The 17,614-nt window shown below is 46.9% G+C and overlaps 1 protein-coding gene and 1 non-coding gene across 2 annotated transcripts; both read right to left on the reverse strand.

The window, feature by feature from the left end:
- Positions 1-770: 770 nt before the first annotated feature.
- TRNAW-CCA (transfer RNA tryptophan (anticodon CCA)) lies at positions 771-842 on the reverse strand. The gene has a single exon. It is a non-coding gene; the product is annotated as a tRNA-Trp (tRNA).
- A 770-nt stretch (positions 843-1,612) lies between these two features.
- LOC123154899 (pentatricopeptide repeat-containing protein At3g18110, chloroplastic) lies at positions 1,613-16,896 on the reverse strand. The gene is made up of 7 exons (XM_044573511.1): positions 13,190-16,896; positions 12,904-13,104; positions 12,160-12,250; positions 3,214-3,946; positions 3,020-3,139; positions 2,435-2,547; positions 1,613-2,269 (listed from the first exon to the last, which is right to left on the reverse strand). The coding sequence occupies exons 1-4, from the start codon at positions 16,702-16,704 to the stop codon at positions 3,410-3,412; spliced, it is 4,344 nt and encodes a 1,447-aa protein (XP_044429446.1). The 5' UTR covers positions 16,705-16,896; the 3' UTR covers positions 1,613-2,269; positions 2,435-2,547; positions 3,020-3,139; positions 3,214-3,409.
- Between the last annotated feature and the right edge of the window lie 718 nt (positions 16,897-17,614).

Below are 17,614 nucleotides of genomic sequence, written 5' to 3' on the forward strand. Positions count from 1 at the left end.
TATCGTAACTACCATGTAAGAGAAACACCGTAATCCCCAATAAGAGAAACAACGCGGCAAGGCGCGCGACCATTTCTAGTGTAATACCAACTGATCAAGTTCAGAAGAGTAATACATCTCCAAGGTTATTAACATACTTCTTTGAACCAATGGGCAAAACCTGTTGTCCCTTTTTGTATGGGCATAAATGCAAATTTATGTTAAAGGTTTGGCTAGAGTTAATTAGTTGTTCTTGGTGTATGTGGAATTAAAACATTAGGTGCATGATCTTATTTTCTTCTTTCCGGTTTATAGGGCACAATTCAAAAATCTCACCAACCAAGGTAGATGTTGAGTGGTGGAATACTGTAAAAGCATTCAATTAATGCTTTTATTTTTCTTAAAAAATTATGTTTACGAATGCATTAATTGCAATGCATGCATGCATAAAGTACATGCATTGATCAATTTTCTCTTAATACTTACATGCAATGATTTAATGCATCTTGAAATCTAAATTTATGATAAGAAACAACCAAATTAAGCCTTATAAAATAGAAAAACTAAAATTTTGAGATAAGCCCTATAAACCGGAAAGAGTATTTGATAAGCATTTATTGACTTGCCAAAGAAAACAAAATTTAATTAAGTTAGTCAACAAAACTTAGGAAAATCCTAAAACTTAAATTAATTTGGAATGGAGTAATAAAGATTAGTTCGTTGTCGAAAGCAAGACACTGTGGGCTAAAAGCCAAAAAGAAAACAAGAGACCGGATTAGATTCGGGGGTATTGAACCTGACGTGAATCGAACACGCAACCTTCTGATCTGGAGTCAGACGCGCTACCATTGCGCCAAGGATCCGGTGTGCTGTCACTAACTAAGCACGCTATAACACCGATAGGTCCAGCGTTCAGCTGGCTTCTCAAAGTTTGAACCAGCTTTGACCGGCACCCTTCCTGACACTGGTGCCGTCGAGCCTCTCTCTCAGCACCTCCTTTTCACGCCATTGACATCGTTCAGCATACATATTGGACAGCAAAACATAAGGGCCGTGCTTCCATGGTTCTAGTTCCATGACCTTCCCAGCTCGACTTCCCCATGTAAAGCACAAGCACCTAGAAGCGATTCCCATGCCAATGAGTCGATTTCCAGCCCCACGGCTCTGATTAATCCCTCTGCTTCTTCCAATCTGCTGGTGTGTCCTAACAGATCAACAATGCAAGCACAATGCTCCCTCTGTGGCTTAACACAATGATCCTCGACCATGGAGTGGAAGATCGCAAGCCCTTCGTCCACGAGACCGCCTTGGCTACAGGCAGAAAGGGCTGCGAGGAATGTGATGCTGTCTGGCCTAAATCCACCATGGATCATTTCTCTGAAGGGCATAACATGGCCTCGCCATGCCGCCCGAAGCCGAGAATCATGGTCGTGCACGACACCACGTCGAGCACCCGCATCGTGTGAAACACAAACCGGGCATCCGATGAGCTGCCACACTTGAAGTACATGTCGAGTAGACACAGGTTCATGACCCGGCAATGCACCATCTTTGCATGCTCAAGGCTCTAGAGCCAGCTATCAGTCACGTTCATGACGCAGGAAGCTAGGGGTGTTCTAGAGCTAGCTATCAGTCACGTTCAAAGTGCAGGCATGCTTGGCTCAAAGATGTGCTGGTACCTTAGCTGATCGATTTACATGCTGGATTACAAAAAAAGAAAAATCATGAACTAGCTCTCCAATTTCAACAAGATAGGAGCCACAATCGACTCGAGAACTGTGGCGAGTGTTCCAGCAGTCCACCTCCATTATCGCATGCTTTGTATCCATGAAGTTTGGCAAAGATGACACCATCACACAGCGCCTTTGCTTCAGCGATGAGAGGATCACTGATACCCACATATGGTTTGCGCCATGCACCCATAAGAGCAGCACTAGATCGAGCCACTCCACCTGCACCGGCTCTATTAGAATCAAATGATATAGCACCATCTGTGTTGATTTTAACTAGGCCGGCTTAGCTTGCTTTATAGTGGGAGTTCAAGAAGCGCAAGGGCTTCTCTGGTCATGCGCATGCAGTTAGTCGGATCGGATCCTCCCTCCTCATGCTTCAGTTTGTTCCTAGAGTGCCAAATAGACCACATGATCGTAATAATCTTGGGCCTATCTCCATCCGAAAAGTGGGGGTCACAGAGAATATCTCTTGCCCATGAATCTGGATGTGGTCGGGGGAGTCGAAGATCAAACCAGAGAAGCGCCTCGTTCCAAAAACGTTCTGCATATGTCTAGATCTGCAACATGCAGAAGGAGGAAGAGGCAATGCGAGTCAATAGCAATTAGCAACGCTGCTTCCCAGTCCCAGGTGCTCAATTGTGCGATACAACTTCTGGAACTGGAACCGGAACCGGAAGGACTTGTTTACTCAGACAGTTCAACTACAGGTAGAGCATCCTTACCCAAGAAGACGGAAGAGCGCCATGGCTGGCTCGTGTGGTATGTTTCCCTCGCTCGGAGTCGGCTTCTTTGGTATCGAGAGGAACATTAAGAGCTCCGATTCAGGGAAATTCTCCTGCGGCAATTGGGAAGTTTACAGTGGGTGAAATGTGTCAAACAGAAGTGCATTCAGAGTTTCAGACTAATTAGTTCAGTCATGTTCGAACAGTACAAAGAATTCCAGTTTCAGAACAAGTGTGCGCATTGAATATTTAGTTATGCTTTGGTAAGTACCGTCAAGTCCTGGTGGTTTCAGAACATTGTTAAGATGGAAGCATTTTCATATAGGTTCTGAAAGGATCTTAAAAGTTACTCATACATTTCAAAATTTGAACTAAAACCATGACAAGTATTTTGGAACGCAGGGAGTACAGAGCAGTGGAATTATAGAAGTCGGGTTGAAACTAATCATTCCACCAGTCACCAAACTATCAAATGAAGCATAATGACTATCAAATGAAGCAGTGGAATCATATAAAGCAGCCCTTTTCTGCCAGTCTGGGTCAATGCATAAAACAAAATTCAATGTTTGGATTCAGTATGACTACCTTAAACAGTTGTAAAGGTTACTCCAAGTACGGCGTGGATAAGGGCATTGTTTTGAATTACAGTGTCCCATGATGATGTCATGCTGAGTGAAACATCCCATCTCCAACACTTGTTCATCTCTGCAAAGAGAAGTACTGTATCAAATCATAAACTTGTAGGTCAAATATTACAGAAGAGATGATAAACCATTTACCAGTATGAACTTGATAGGCTGTGACAAATTAACCTGGAAGCTAATGCATCCCATCTTTTGTTCGATCACACTCATACCTTGACCGATCAGCATCACAGTATTTTCACCATTCCCTTTTCGTCTTCTCCCATTAAGAATATTCATGTTAATGCCACAGTGCCGTTTGTCCAAATGTCGTGATGAAGCAAAACAAACACTACTTCAAAACCTCCTGCGTGCTTTGTTCTCTAACAAATTTTGCTCTCCGTGGTCCTTTTTTAGATTTTCTTGGTATGACAAGCCCCTTTTCTTTCATTCTCTCCAGTTTGTGTTTCCTTCCTTTTATATCAGCTTTAATAAATTTGGCCCTGCTTTCTTCTGACAACATAGCTAATCTGGAGAATTTCTTTGGCCGTACTTCCCCAAGTTGCTCGTGTATATCTTTGAATGTTGATACAAGACCAGCTCTCATGAAGTACCCTTCAGTGAGCTTCATTGAGTTCATTTTAGGAAGAGCTGGAGCGTCTTTCAACTCAAGATCCATGCAGAAAGGAGAATCTTTCAGCCACATCTTAAGAGAGTAAAACTTCGCCACAAAGCGACCTGTTCGAGCTCTACATGGCAAGAAAGGGGAGCCCATTTCCAAAAGGTACGCTCTGATCGTCTTACGCAAGGATACCATGTTATATTCCCCCTCCCCTGTGACCAGTACAATAGATTTGGGGGATTCTGGTGAACCCTGCAGTGAAGCATCCTGCATTAAAAATGGAGATCAGATGGCATGTTAATGATCAGATAGAGGAGTTCAGAGTTAAGGAATCAACAACTGCTTAAACAATTTTAACGAAAGAATGTCCATATTAAGAATTTAGGACTAAAGCAAAAGGAGACGGGGTGAAATTATATCGGGATGTTGCAACTGTAAGAATGTCTCTTTAGGGGTTCTGAGTTGTTTTCGTGATTTTTCAATTAAATTTGTGCCCTCTATCAGTAAACAAAGGGTCTAAATTTGTGCCGAGAGCTGCTGGAACAAAGAAAGGAAAGTTATTCATTAACTTTACTGTAATGACACACAACATGAAAAACTGCATAAAATGTCAAAGAAGTTACAAATAGAAATCATCAGTAGTGCACATGCACTAAAAAGTGAGATACATAAACCTGAATTTAGCACATTTTTCATCTTCACTGCAATATAATTAATTTCATATTCATATGAGCACCTATAAAGGGAATATTGGCATATCGCCGGTATTAGGGCATAAAGTAGACACATGCTAATTTAGTGAATCTGTTAAGCTAGCAGGATCTCAGTGAGACCAACAACCTTACTGTCCAAAGTCATGGTAAGTGGTAACGTTAACACAAATGATGCATGACTGTGCCACGAGGCTTCTTCGTTTTTTGTCGATCCGCCATTGTCGGCATTTGTTCCTCTTGTATTTTCTCTTTCATTTCTTTTGGGCATGACTGTGCTGCTTCCACCCCAGCACCTATCGTTGGTTGTCTCGGTTGGTTGCTTTGTATACAAAGCGAGGGGAAACCCTTTTTGGGTAAATGATGCATGAGACCAAATTTTACTATTGTCTAGTAAATATGCGAACATGTCACTTTACGTTGGTGTCTTCCTCTATTTATTAACTTTTTTTAAACTTAAATGTGGACTTTGTAGAAAGAATGGTTATACACCCGTCACCATAGCTGGAATAACAAAATCTAGTGGAGCCGCTTACGCAGGTCTGGTTGCGGTTTGTAGGGGCCCCGTCTAAGCCTTTGCAGGATGTTCGAGTTGTGGCCAGTTTGGGTATGATGGTTGGGAAGACGGAGAGAGTTGATATGGCTTTTACCCGGGCTCATGGGGTGGCCCGGCTTTTAGTCAGTATTCTGGATATTGAGTTCGTGCCTGATGTGGTCAACTGGACTTATAGGGGAGAGGTGTTCCCGCTCGAGATTGAGTTTGAGGACACTGAGCTGTTTGCTGATGCGGTTAATGGGAATGATGTTGATATGCACGAGGGTGACGGCGGTGCGGGAGCCAATGGGGCACAAACTGATGAGTCCACACGAGAGGGGTCTAACGGCTCTCGCCCAAATGCTCAGTTGCCCGGGGATGGGACCGGGGTTGAGCCGGCAGCATCGCCATCGGTGCCTATGACTTCGTTGCGGTTCGGGTCCTTTGAGCCAGCATCAGCGCCTCCCAGACTTTGGAGTGACCGGGTAGACTCTGATGATATGTTTGAGCGCACGCTTCCTCTGTTGGAGTTTGAGGGGGCTGGCGGTTCTGTGCCTGGACGCTTGGTCAGGGCCTCATCGGCGAGGACTCTGGATGGAGTTGGGGTGGGGGAGCCGAAGGTTGCTTCTCTTTCCCTTCCTCCTCTTGTGGTCGAGGCTCCGGTGCAGATTGCTGCTTGTGAGCTGGTGTTGGGGGGAGGGGGTTCGGGGCAGGAGGCCTTGACGTCTCCCCTCCATATCCCGACGTCGGTCACGTTGGGGTCGGCCAGCGCCGGGGGAGGGAGCCCGAGGCAGGCGGCCTCGGCTCCTGCTACTCCGGTGGTGGCGGCGACACCCGCGCCAGCAGCTGCGTTGGGGGGGGGGGGGGGGGCTGGGGCAGGAGGCCCTGGCTCCTCCTTCCCCGGCGGTCAGTAGGACCGTCGTCAGTAGGACCGTCTCTCCTTCGCCGATGGCTCTTCCGTCTGTGCCGGCGGGTGGGGCGGGAGGAGGGCGCGGGCAGGCGGCCCCCGTCATCCCCTCTCCGTTCGTACCCGTGGCCGTGGACCCCGGCGTGGGGCACCTGTCTGAGGGGCTTGGGAGCCCGCAGCCGCCTTCTCTGGTAACCTCGGTTGACCCTTTGAGGGACTCAGCGCCAGGCTTTACTAGGGAGGAGGTTGTCGCTTTTGGCGGGATCCCGGACCCCGTCTCGACGGGGAGACGGATGAGTGCTCGCATCCACGAGCTCCCGGAGGTGGATGATATGCAGCAGCGGTGCGCTATGAGGGCGGCCAAGCTTCAGGAGGCTGCATTATCTTCTGGTATGTTCATCAACATATCTAATTCTTTATTGCATTTTTCTAATGAGGAGATTATAAATAATGCAAACCAAATAGGAGTTTCACTAGGTGCTACGGATAGTGAGACTACCAATTCGATGAATGATCGGTTAGATTTGGAGGCGGAACGTGCCTTAAAGACTATTCATAATCTTGCGGCGGTTAAACCAATGAATGATGATGAGATTGATGCGTAAGGGGTTAGAGTGCTCGATAATCTGTGTGCGGATCTAGCACCCCCCAATCATGAGTCTGAGGACGATGATGTACCCCTAGAGAATGATGTTGGTAGTATAAGTGAACCCGGTTATGAGGACCGAGCGTCAGAGCCTAGTAAACCAAAGCGTAAGTGGAAACGGAAGATCTATCCCGATTCCGCAGTTCATAGGAGTGCTAGGATTCGAATCACTAAAAAATTCCATGATGAAATATGAAAGGAATCTTTTGGAATAGCAAAGGTCTGAAGGACTTGGCTAAAAGAAGGTTCCTTGCTGAGGCATCTTTAGAGCAGCGGTTAGATTTCATTGCTCTATCGGAGACTGGTAGAGAAAACTTTGCGCCCCAGTTTCTTTCTTCTCTTGTGGGTGGTATTGATTTCGATTGGCATTGCCTCCCTCCGCGAGGAAGATCGGGTGGTATCTTACTCGGTGTGAGATGCGATTCGCTTGAAGTCTGAAGTGTAATGATGGGCGACTTCACGGTGAAGTTTCGAGTCAGGTCTAAGATAGATGGTTTCAACTGGGCTTTGGTGGCGGTTTATGGTGCCGCACAGCCCGAGCTTAAACCGGAGTTTCTGGCGGACCTTGTTCGAATTTGTGGGTCAGAACAGCTTCCAATTTTAGTTGGAGGTGATTTCAATATCATTAGGAGGAGAGAGGAGAAGAACAATGATAACTTTGACGGCAGATGGTCGTTTATGTTCAGTACCATTATTGAAAGCTTGGATCTGAGGGAGATAGAGCTTTCTGGTAGAAAGTTTACCTGGGCTAATGCTCTGCCAAACCCAACTTATGAAAAACTTGATCGAGTTCTCGCGAGCGTGGAGTGGGAACAAAAGTTCCCTCTGGTTACGGTGCAAGCTCTCTCGAGGAGAATATCCGATCACACACCCTTGTTCGTGGACTCAGGTGAGCCGAACCACGTGGGTAACAAGAACACCTTTTCTTTCGAGATGTCATGGTTCGAACGCGAGGGGTTCTTAGACTTGATTGCCAGGGAATGGGATAGAGGTGCAGGAGGCACGACTGCGATCGAGCATTGGCAGAATAAGATTAGGCATTTGAGAAGTTTCTTACGGGGTTGGGCTAAGCACCTCAGTGGTGTGTATAAGATTGAAAAGGATAGACTCCTTTCTCTTATACAGGCCCTGGACATAAAGGCCGAATCCACGATTTTACTGCCAGCTGAGCTTCAGGTTAAAACTGAGGCGGAGAAGAGGTTGAAAGAACTGCTCCGCGAAGAAGAATTGAAGTGGGCCTTGCGTGCTAAAGTCCGCAAAGTGGTCCAAGGGGACGCGAATACTCAATTCTTTCATTTGATAGCTAATGGTAAGCACAGAAAGAAGCGTATCTTTCAGCTTGAACAAGATGAGGGCACTATTTTAGGACAGGATAACCTAAAAACATATATTACCGAGTATTATAAGCAGTTATTTGGACCTCCGGAGGATAATTGTGTGTCCCTCGACGAGTCCAGGACTGAGGATGTGCCTCAGCTATCGGCTGCCGAAAATGATATTCTGGTTGCCCTGTTCTCAGAGAAGGAGGTGTTTGATGCTATTGCACAGATGAAAAACAATAAGGCTCCCGGACCGGATGGATTCCCGGCCGAGTTCTATAAAAAGTGCTGGCACATTATTAACGGGGATTTGCTACCTATGTTCCATGATCTGTTCTCTGGACAACAACAACAACAAACAACAACAACAAAGCCTTTAGTCCCAAACAAGTTGGGGTAGGCTAGAGGTGAAACCCATAAGATCTCGCAACCAACTCATGGCTCTGGCACATGGATAGCAAGCTTCCACGCACCCCTGTCCATAGCTAGCTCTTTGGTGATACTCCAATCCTTTAGGTCTCTCTTAACGGACTCCTCCCATGTCAAATTCGGTCTACCCCGCCCTCTCTTGACATTCTCCGCACGCTTTAGCCGTCCACTATGCACCGGAGCTTCTGGAGGCCTGCGCTGAATATGCCCAAACCATCTCAGACGATGTTGGACAAGCTTCTCTTCAATTGGTGCTACCCCAACTCTATCTCGTATATCATCATTCCGGACTCGATCCTTCCTCGTGTGGCCACACATCCATCTCAACATACGCATCTCCGCCACACCTAACTGTTGAACATGTCGCCTTTTAGTCGGCCAACACTCAGCGCCATACAACATTGCGGGTCGAACCGCCGTCCTGTAGAACTTGCCTTTTAGCTTTTGTGGCACTCTCTTGTCACAGAGAATGCCAGAAGCTTGGCGCCACTTCATCCATCCGGCTTTGATTCGATGGTTCACATCTTCATCAATACCCCCATCCTCCTGCAGCATTGACCCCAAATACCGAAAGGTGTCCTTCTGAGGTACCACCTGGCCATCAAGGCTAACCTCCTCACACCTAGTAGTACTGAAACCGCACATCATGTACTCGGTTTTAGTTCTACTAAGCCTAAACCCTTTCGATTCCAAGGTTTGTCTCCATAACTCTAACTTCCTATTTACCCCCGTCCGACTATCGTCAACTAGCACCACATCATCCGCAAAGAGCATACACCATGGGATATCTCCTTGTATATCCCTTGTGACCTCATCCATCACCAATGCAAAAAGATAAGGGCTCAAAGCTGACCCCTGATGCAGTCCTATCTTAATCGGAAGTCATCAGTGTCGACATCACTTGTTCGAACACTTGTCACAACATTATCGTACATGTCCTTGATGAGGGTAATGTACTTTGCTGGGACTTTGTGTTTCTCCAAGGCCCACCACATGACATTCCGCGGTATCTTATCATAGGCCTTCTCCAAGTCAATGAACACCATATGCAAGTCCTTCTTTTGCTCCCTATATCTCTCCATAAGTTGTCGTACCAAGAAAATGGCTTCCATGGTCGACCTCCCAGGCATGAAACCAAACTGATTTTTGGTCACGCTTGTCATTCTTCTTAAGCAGTGCTCAATGACTCTCTCCCATAGCTTCATTGTATGGCTCATCAGCTTAATTCCACGGTAATTAGTACAACTCTGAACATCCCCCTTGTTCTTGAAGATTGGTACTAATATACTCCGTCTCCATTCTTCTGGCATCTTGTTTGCCTGAAAAATGAGGTTGAAAAGCTTGGTTAGCCATACTATCGCTATGTCCCCGAGACCTTTCCACACCTCAATGGGGATACAATCAGGGCCCATCGCCTTGCCTCTCTGGACAGCTTCACTTATTTCACTTGAATTTTGGAACTATCACACTGCTTCCTAAGAAGACGGATGCTGTGAGAATTGAGCAATTCAGGCCGATCTGCCTCCTCAATGTTAGTTTCAAAATTTTCACCAAGGTCGGGACTAATAGGCTCACACAGATTGCGCATTCTGTGGTGCAACAGTCCCAAACTGCTTTCATGCCGGACAGAAATATCCTTGAAGGGGTGGTCGTCCTGCATGAAATGCTCCATGAAATCCATTCCAAAAATTTAGATGGAGTAATTTTTAAGGTGGATTTCGAGAAAGCGTACGATAAGGTCAAATGGCCATTCCTCCAACAGTCATTGCGTATGAAAGGTTTTGATGAAGCCTGGCGCCGACAGGTTGAATCATTTACGCAAAAGGTAGTGTGGGAATTAAAGTTAATGATGACATAGGTCATTACTTCCAGACACATAAAGGCCTAAGACAAGGAGATCCGATGTCCCCTATCCTGTTTAACATTATGGTGGATATGTTAGCAATTTTGATAGGAAGGGCTAAGGAAAATGGTCAAGTAGGTGGATTGGTACCTCATCTTGTTGATGGAGGTGTATCCATCCTTCAGTACGCTGATGATACAATTATCTTTATGGAGCATGACTTGGCCAAGGCGAGAAATATGAAGCTTGTGTTATGCCTATTTGAACAATTGACCGGGTTAAAGATTAACTTTCATAAGAGCGAGCTGTTCTGTTTTGGTAGAGCCAAAGACGAACAGGAGGCTTATAGGCAATTGTTTGGGTGCGAGTTGGGAGAGTTACCCTTCTCTTACCTAGGTATTCCAATCCACCATCGTAGGCTGACAAACAGAGAGTGGAAGTGCATCGAGGACCGATTTGAGAAGAAACTGAGTTGCTAGAAGGGTAAGCTCATGTCATACGGAGGCCGATTAATCCTGATAAATTCGGTGCTCACGAGTATGCCTATGTTTCTCCTATCGTTCTTTGAGGTCCCAGTTGGTGTTAGGAAGAGACTGGACTTCTATCGACCGCGTTTCTTTTGGCAGGGTGACGAGCTTAAAAGAAAATATCGGCTTGCTAAATGGGATATCATCTGTAGACCGAAAGACCAAGGGGGTCTCGGTATTGAGAATCTAGAAGTTAAGAACAGATGCCTTCTTAGCAAGTGGCTGTGGAAGTTCTCAACGGAGAATGATGCCACGTGGGCTCAAATCCTTCGCAGCAAGTACCTCCAGACAAAAACTTTGTCCCAGGTTATAGTCAGGCCGACCGATTCACCTTTCTGGAAAGGTCTGATGAAAGTCAAACAATCTTTGTTTAATAGGATGAAGTTTGTTATTGGAAACGGCACTAGTACACGTTTCTGGGAGGATACTTGGCTCGGCGAGACACCCTTGGCCATCCAATATCCGTCTTTGTACCGTATTGTTCAACGACGTGAGGTGTTCGCCGCATCGGTATTTCAATCTATCCCCCTTAATATTCAGTTCCGACGGACGCTAGTGGGCAATCGTTGTGAAGAATGGCTCCGTCTAGTTAGGAGACTGATGGAGGTCCAGCTTTCTCAACAACCCGATGAATTACGCTGGAAATTGACTAAGTCTGGAGTATTCACTGTTAAATCAATGTATATTGATGTTATTAATTCGAACTTCATTCCTACCTCCAAGCATGTTTGGGATGTCAAAGTTCCTTTGAAAATAAAAGTGTTTATGTGGTTTGTCCATAAACAAGTTATTTTAACCAAGGACAACTTGATAAAGCGTAATTGGACAGGACCTACTAGGTGTAGTTTCTGTGATCGGGATGAGACAATCAAACACCTCTTTTTTGATTGCCCGTTGGCCAAAGTACTTTGGCAGACGGTCCACATTGCTTTTAATATCAATCCACCGAATTCTGTTAACGCGTTATTTGGGACATGGCTTAATGGGATTGAGCCTGCATTAGCGAGACACATTCGGGTTGGAGTTTGCGCTTTGTTGTGGACTATCTGGACTTGCAGAAATGATTTGGTTTTTAACAGAATATCATATATCCATTTTTTGCAGGTTATATTCCGAACTACGGCACTGATCCGTTCGTGGTCGCTACTCACCCCGACGGAGGCCAGGGAGCATTTGGTTACTGGATCTTTCCGCTAGGAGATGGTAGCTCGGGATATCTTCAACCGGTTTGGATGGCGGTCATGTAATGGGATAGGCATTTAGTTTACCTATCTAGTTTTAGCCAGCCGGTTGTGGCGTCTTTTCATGGCTAGTTGGTGTTTCTAGCCCTTTTTGGCTCTGTGTGAGCTTTCTTTGCTTTTCTATTACTTTTGGAGACCTTGGAACCATGTTGGCACTGCTTCATTTGGTTAATAAGATGGCCGTATGCATCATTCTGATGCAGAGGCCGGGGAGTCCCCCCTTTTCGAAAAAAGTGGTTCTTTTAACCAAACTCTAGGAATTAAAACTCTGAGTTCACTAGCTAGCACATGAAACTGCAAATAACATTGTTAAGAGCACCTACTTGCATTTGATCAAGCCATAATGTTAGAGCGACAAGTGCAGCCCCAGCAGACAACTTCCGGAAGTCAGCTCCCCAGTCTTTTTCTATCACCCTGAATCATTCATATGGAAAAACAATTGATACAGTAAGAATATATTTAATAATGCCACTTTGGACTTTTCATATACTTGTACCATAAGGCAATAAGATCATGTCGTCCAAAAGTTTTGGCTAATTTCTACCAATAAACAAAACATATGGATAAGTAAAAAAAATGTCGACAAGATAAGACCTACTGTCATAAGAACTTCACAAACAGATGAAACAAAAACAAAAGTTAGACCAGACCATATTGTTCGCACGTCTCAACTTTGTAGCATCGAGCGTACAAATATAGTATCTATTAGGAGACTGGCTCTTTGGGACGAAGCTTAGTCTCTAGGGACAGCATGCCCAAACATTATGGCAACTTACTGTTCATTAGCGTATATCTTAAACCAACAGTTCTGATGAAAGATTTTAAATATTATGAGACTAGATCTACTTATCTGAACAGCTTTTGAATGCTATCCACAAAGTTGCTGTCTGTAACTATCTATCGTTTCTTTCTTTTTCTTGTGTATATCTGGACAAGAACTATCAGTGTGTGACCCACTTATTTTGGTGAAAAATAAAGTACATGAAATGCATATTTCAACGCAGAAAGTTAAGTACAGCTTCTAACAACAAAAATAAGAATCCAGAGTTAAAGATTGATGTAAATACCGAAAGATACTGTGACGGTATATGCTTCTATTTACTGCCAACTGGAAAATGTATGTAGCAGTTGCTCGACGCTCAAATGCCCACAACAGGTCTTCTAGTGCATTTACAAAATTCAGAGCAGCAGAATCTTCTAGTGTCTCAAGTTCTTGTAGAAAACTGTCAACCTCAGTTAACAGGGATGGAGTCCTCTCAGTCAGGAGCCTGCAAAAGATGCAAGAAGTTATAGCCAAATTTTGCCTGTGAAGTATGCCCCATCATTTTGAACATAGTCAAGTATGGCGTCAACCTAATAGGAAGGTCAAATCCACAATCCTGTAACGAGTTTAGGAGAAGAACGGCATCATCAGTCCGCTCACACAAACTAGCGGCTCTGATGAAACATGTCCAAACTTGATGATCTGGTTTTATACCATCTCTTTTCATTTCCAACAACTTTGTGATTGCAAGATTGTAGTCACCATTTTTCAAGTAAGCGTCAAAAACAGTGCTGTATGGTAAACTGCTGACTTCCAAACTGGAAGATTTCAAGCTGTTCAGCACTTTCTCAGCTTCAACTGGGTGCCCCGCAGTTCCATAAGAAGTCATGAGGATGTGCATAGTGGCAATTGTCGGTTCGATGCCGTCTTCTTTCATTGCTGCTAGTAGTTGCTCGGCTTTGGAATGGTTGCAGGCATCTCTGTACATCTTCATCATTACGTGATATAAAGATCGATTTAATCGATAACCCTTTGACCTTATTTCCTCAAAAAGCTGTTCACCTTGCTCCCATAGTTTTGCTTTTCCAGATGCTACAAGCAAGCTTTTATAGGATTCTAACCTGGGTGTCAAACCTCGTTTACCCATCTCATTCAAGAGAGTAAAACCTTCTTCAGGCCTCAAGTTTCTACTGTACATGACTATCAGTGTATTATACGTATCTTCATCAGGCTCTAGGCCAGCTTCCAAAATACTATGGTATACTTTTACTGTCTTATCAAAGTCTCTGTTCCCAGTATACATCAAAAGAAGGGTATTAAGTATGACTAGATCTGGCTTGAATCCTGCTGCCTCCATCTCCGCAACCATCAATTCAACATCCCTGAATCGTTTATTACGGCAGAGCAAGGAAATCATACTTCTGTAGATGTGCATGTTTGGCAGGTATCCTGCTTCCTTCATTCCATTATATATTTTCATTACCTCGAAAACATCCCCAGCTTTTGCAAAAGCTTCAAGCATAAGGATTACTGTGCTTTTGCTGATCTTGAAACCCATATCTTGAAGCTCCTGAACAACCACAAACAACTCATCTAGCCTGCCATCAGTAATCAATGCTCTCATCATTCCATTAATTGAATCAACAGTTGGTAGAGGGCCCTTTTTAATCATAACGTCAAAGACTGCCCTTGCTTGCTCATAAAGGCCACTCTCGGCATAGGCATGTATCAACGCATTCCAAATTCGCCTGTCAACACCTGCCTCTTGATTCAGTCCTTTCACGAAATTTTCCGCATGCTGCCACAGTTTTGTCTTCCCATATGCTTTGATTATGGTTACTCTAGATGAAAGAGTATTTAGCCAAACACCAGACTGTACAGCTTCATCCATCAATTGGCGAGCTGTTTCTGGGAAGCCCAATTTACAATATGTAGAGATCATACTCTCATATATCTTCTGGGAAGGCTCTATGCCAATAAACTGCATGTCGCAGAACACCTGAGAAGCTTCTGGCAAGAATTCAGCCTCTTCAAGGCATGTAATCAAGCACTCATACAAGTTACGATCTTGACCAAAAGATCCACATTTTAATGTCTGCATACTGCTGTACTCTTGAAGGGCAGCAGCAATCTTCTGGTTTTTGCACATAAGCATGATGGAACATTCAGATATCAAGTTATGGGAGCTGGGGACATTCTCCCGGATGCATTGAAGCAAGGAGAGGCCTTCTTCATGCTTTCCCATTGTTTCATAATCATCCAAAATGGATAGTAAACTCTTACTGTCAGGCTCATGTCCTTGTAGGCATGCCTTCTTTAACAGCTTAGCACCCTGAGAAATGCAACCCGCCTTGATGAGTACACTGTATACCAGTTGCCTATCCATTTGACAAACAACCTCCATGTCTTGGACAACTCCTTCAATCTCCTCGTGTTTATTTCCTTTTGCAAGTGCAACAAGCATAACCTGATACAAGGTGTCATCTGGCATATAACCATCCTTCATCATTGTCTGATACAGGAGCATCAGCTTTTTTGTCTCACCAGACCTTGCGATAATGTCCAGCATAACCAAATAGGCTAAACGATCGGGTTTGACACCTGATGCAACCATGCGATCAAATGTCTGCTCCGCCTCGTCCCGCCTCCCACCTTTGGCATATGCACATATCAAAGCACTGAAGGTTACCAGGGTTGGCTTTAACCCTGCATCTACCATTTCCTCCAGCACCTTCCCTGCATCAGAAATCCTATCCACCTTCCCCAGAGAATCAATCAAGACAGTGTAAGTCACAGCATCTGGAGTGCAACCTATGGCTCTCATCTCATCATACAGACCAAGTGCCAGGTCAAGCCTGCCCATTTTCCCATACATATGAATCATGGTATTATAAGTAATTCCATCCTTCCTGAACCCAGCCTTAACCAACTCCTCACACACACGCTCCACCGCGTCGACGTCTCCTTCCTTCGCAAAAGCATGAAGGAGAGAATTATAGGTAACTGCATCCGGCTTGAAACCCTTGTCTAGCAGCTCCATGAACATCTGCTCAGCCTCCCGTGCCGTCCCACACCGGCCATGAACTGACACCATGGCATTGTACGTCCACAAGTCTGGCCGACACTCTGAATCAATCATCTCTTTGAACACTGCCACTGCATCGTCTAAAATGGAACCTTGCGAGCAAGCACTGATCAGGGTGTTGTAAGTGATAACGTCCGGCCTGAGCCCAGCTTGCCGGACTTCGTGCAGGAGATCAAAGGCGGCGCCAGGGGCTAAGCACCCGGACTTGGCGCTGGCGTTGATCAGAGTGTTGAAGCTGACAAGGTCTGGCTCGATACCCTGGCCGCGCATTGCGTCAAGCAGCTGCCGGACGTCGTCGAAGCGGCCGGAGCGGGCGTACACGCCCATCATGGCGTTGAACACCTGCACGGTGGCGCCCTCCCCGGCGAAGCGGAGGAAGACCTCCTCCGCGAGCCCGTCCTGGCGAGCGCGGCCGAGGACCCCGAGCACGACGGCGACGACGCGGGGGCCCGGGCTCCCGTCGCCGCTCGCCGCGAGCCACTCGAAGGCGTCGAGCGCGCGCCGCCAGGAGGCCGCGCCCACGGCGCGCACGACGTAGGCAAGCTCGTCGGGGGACACCCACGCGCCGTCGAGCACCTCCGCGACGGGCGCGCCGGGGGGCAGCGCCAGGAGGCGGTCCGCCAGGTCCGAGACGCGCTCCCGCCAGTCCCGCGCCCGGCGCAGCGCGACCTTGCTCAGCTTCTTCAGCCTCCCGCGGTGGGCCCGCGCGTCCAGCGGCTCGACGGCGACGGCGACGGCCGAGGGGCCGGAGGCGGAGGGCGCGGTTGAGTCGTCCTTCGCGGGCTCCGGCCTCGCCGGGGCGGGAGGGGCGGCGTCGGCGGCGGGGAAGCGGGGCGCGGGGAGGTGCGGGAAGCGGAGGCTGGGCCAGCGGACGGAGGGGTCGGCGAGGGGGTAGTCGAAGTCGTCGCTGGCGGTGGCGGAGGGCGCTGCTGTGGCCCCGGCGGTGGCGCGACGGGGGTGGTGCGCGGAGGGGAGGGGGAAGGAGAAGGGTAGTGGGGAGGAGATGGCCATGAGAGGCATCGGGTCCGAGAGGGAGTGGGGGGTCAGGCGCACATGGAGGTGGCGGCGGAGTCGCAGGTGTGGTCGCCGCGGGCGCCGGGGCCGGACGGAGGAGAGTGGAGTTGAACGCCCGCTCCGCCACTGGTCGCGATAACGTTGGCAGTTTGAGCGGGTAACGAAGAAGGAAGAAGATATTTGGCCGGGCAAGCTAAACTGAAGTGGCTGGCGACTTTTTCCGAGTATTTGTGATCATCATTGATTCGTTATTAGATTTTCACACATGAATCCAGTTGAAGCTAGCTGGGCGACCCGTAGAATTTTTATTATTACAAAGATTCACCATAAAAACAAGGAAAACGTTTGGAGACGACGCGCCGGCCGAAGCTTCGCCCGGTCACGCCGCGTAGCTCGCTTTAGTTTTTCTCTCCATGTGACTATGTGAACATCTGGGACCACCCACCGCCTACCTCTTCATCTTATCTCTTGAAAACACACTACAACCATTGGTTCCCCTCAAGTCTCTCTCCTCCCAATCCCAATCTCGTCAGCCATGGCACGGCCATCCCCCCGGTGAGCAGCTCCTTCCATGGTGCTCGTGCGGCTCCTACCTTTCCTTGGCTGTGACGCTCGTCGCCTTGTCCGCCTTCGCCGGCAGCTGAACACACGCCCTCTCAATGGCCGTCGCAGTCAGGGTGCTTCGGTCGCCATGGCCAAGCTGCATCCGGCCACGGCCACGGCGGCGAGTTTGTGTTGGAACCGAGGGGCTTTGCTGGAACTGGGTTTTTTTTGTTCGGTCCACCATTTTGTTTTGCTACAACCCCTTTGTTTTTTGCTACCATCCCCATTCGTTTTCGATGAACATCTTCGTTTTTGTTGGAATTGGTGTCCCTGTCTGCTGCAACCAGCTGGTGTATGTGCTACAAGGTCGGTG

Source organism: Triticum aestivum, chromosome 7A (assembly GCF_018294505.1).
Source record: "Triticum aestivum cultivar Chinese Spring chromosome 7A, IWGSC CS RefSeq v2.1, whole genome shotgun sequence".
Classification (NCBI taxonomy): domain Eukaryota; kingdom Viridiplantae; phylum Streptophyta; class Magnoliopsida; order Poales; family Poaceae; genus Triticum; species Triticum aestivum.

Excerpts from the sequence above, each read along its gene's own strand:
- LOC123154899 (XM_044573511.1), bottom strand. The coding sequence starts at position 16,704 with ATGCCTCTCATGGCCATCTCCTCCCCACTACCCTTCTCCTTCCCCCTC. Across the intron at positions 13,105-13,189 it reads GGATTTGACCTTCCTATTAG|GCTCCTGACTGAGAGGACTC; the intron begins GTTGACGCCATA and ends CATCTTTTGCAG. Across the intron at positions 3,947-12,159 it reads TATGGCTTGATCAAATGCAA|GATGCTTCACTGCAGGGTTC; the intron begins GTAGGTGCTCTT and ends TTTTTAATGCAG.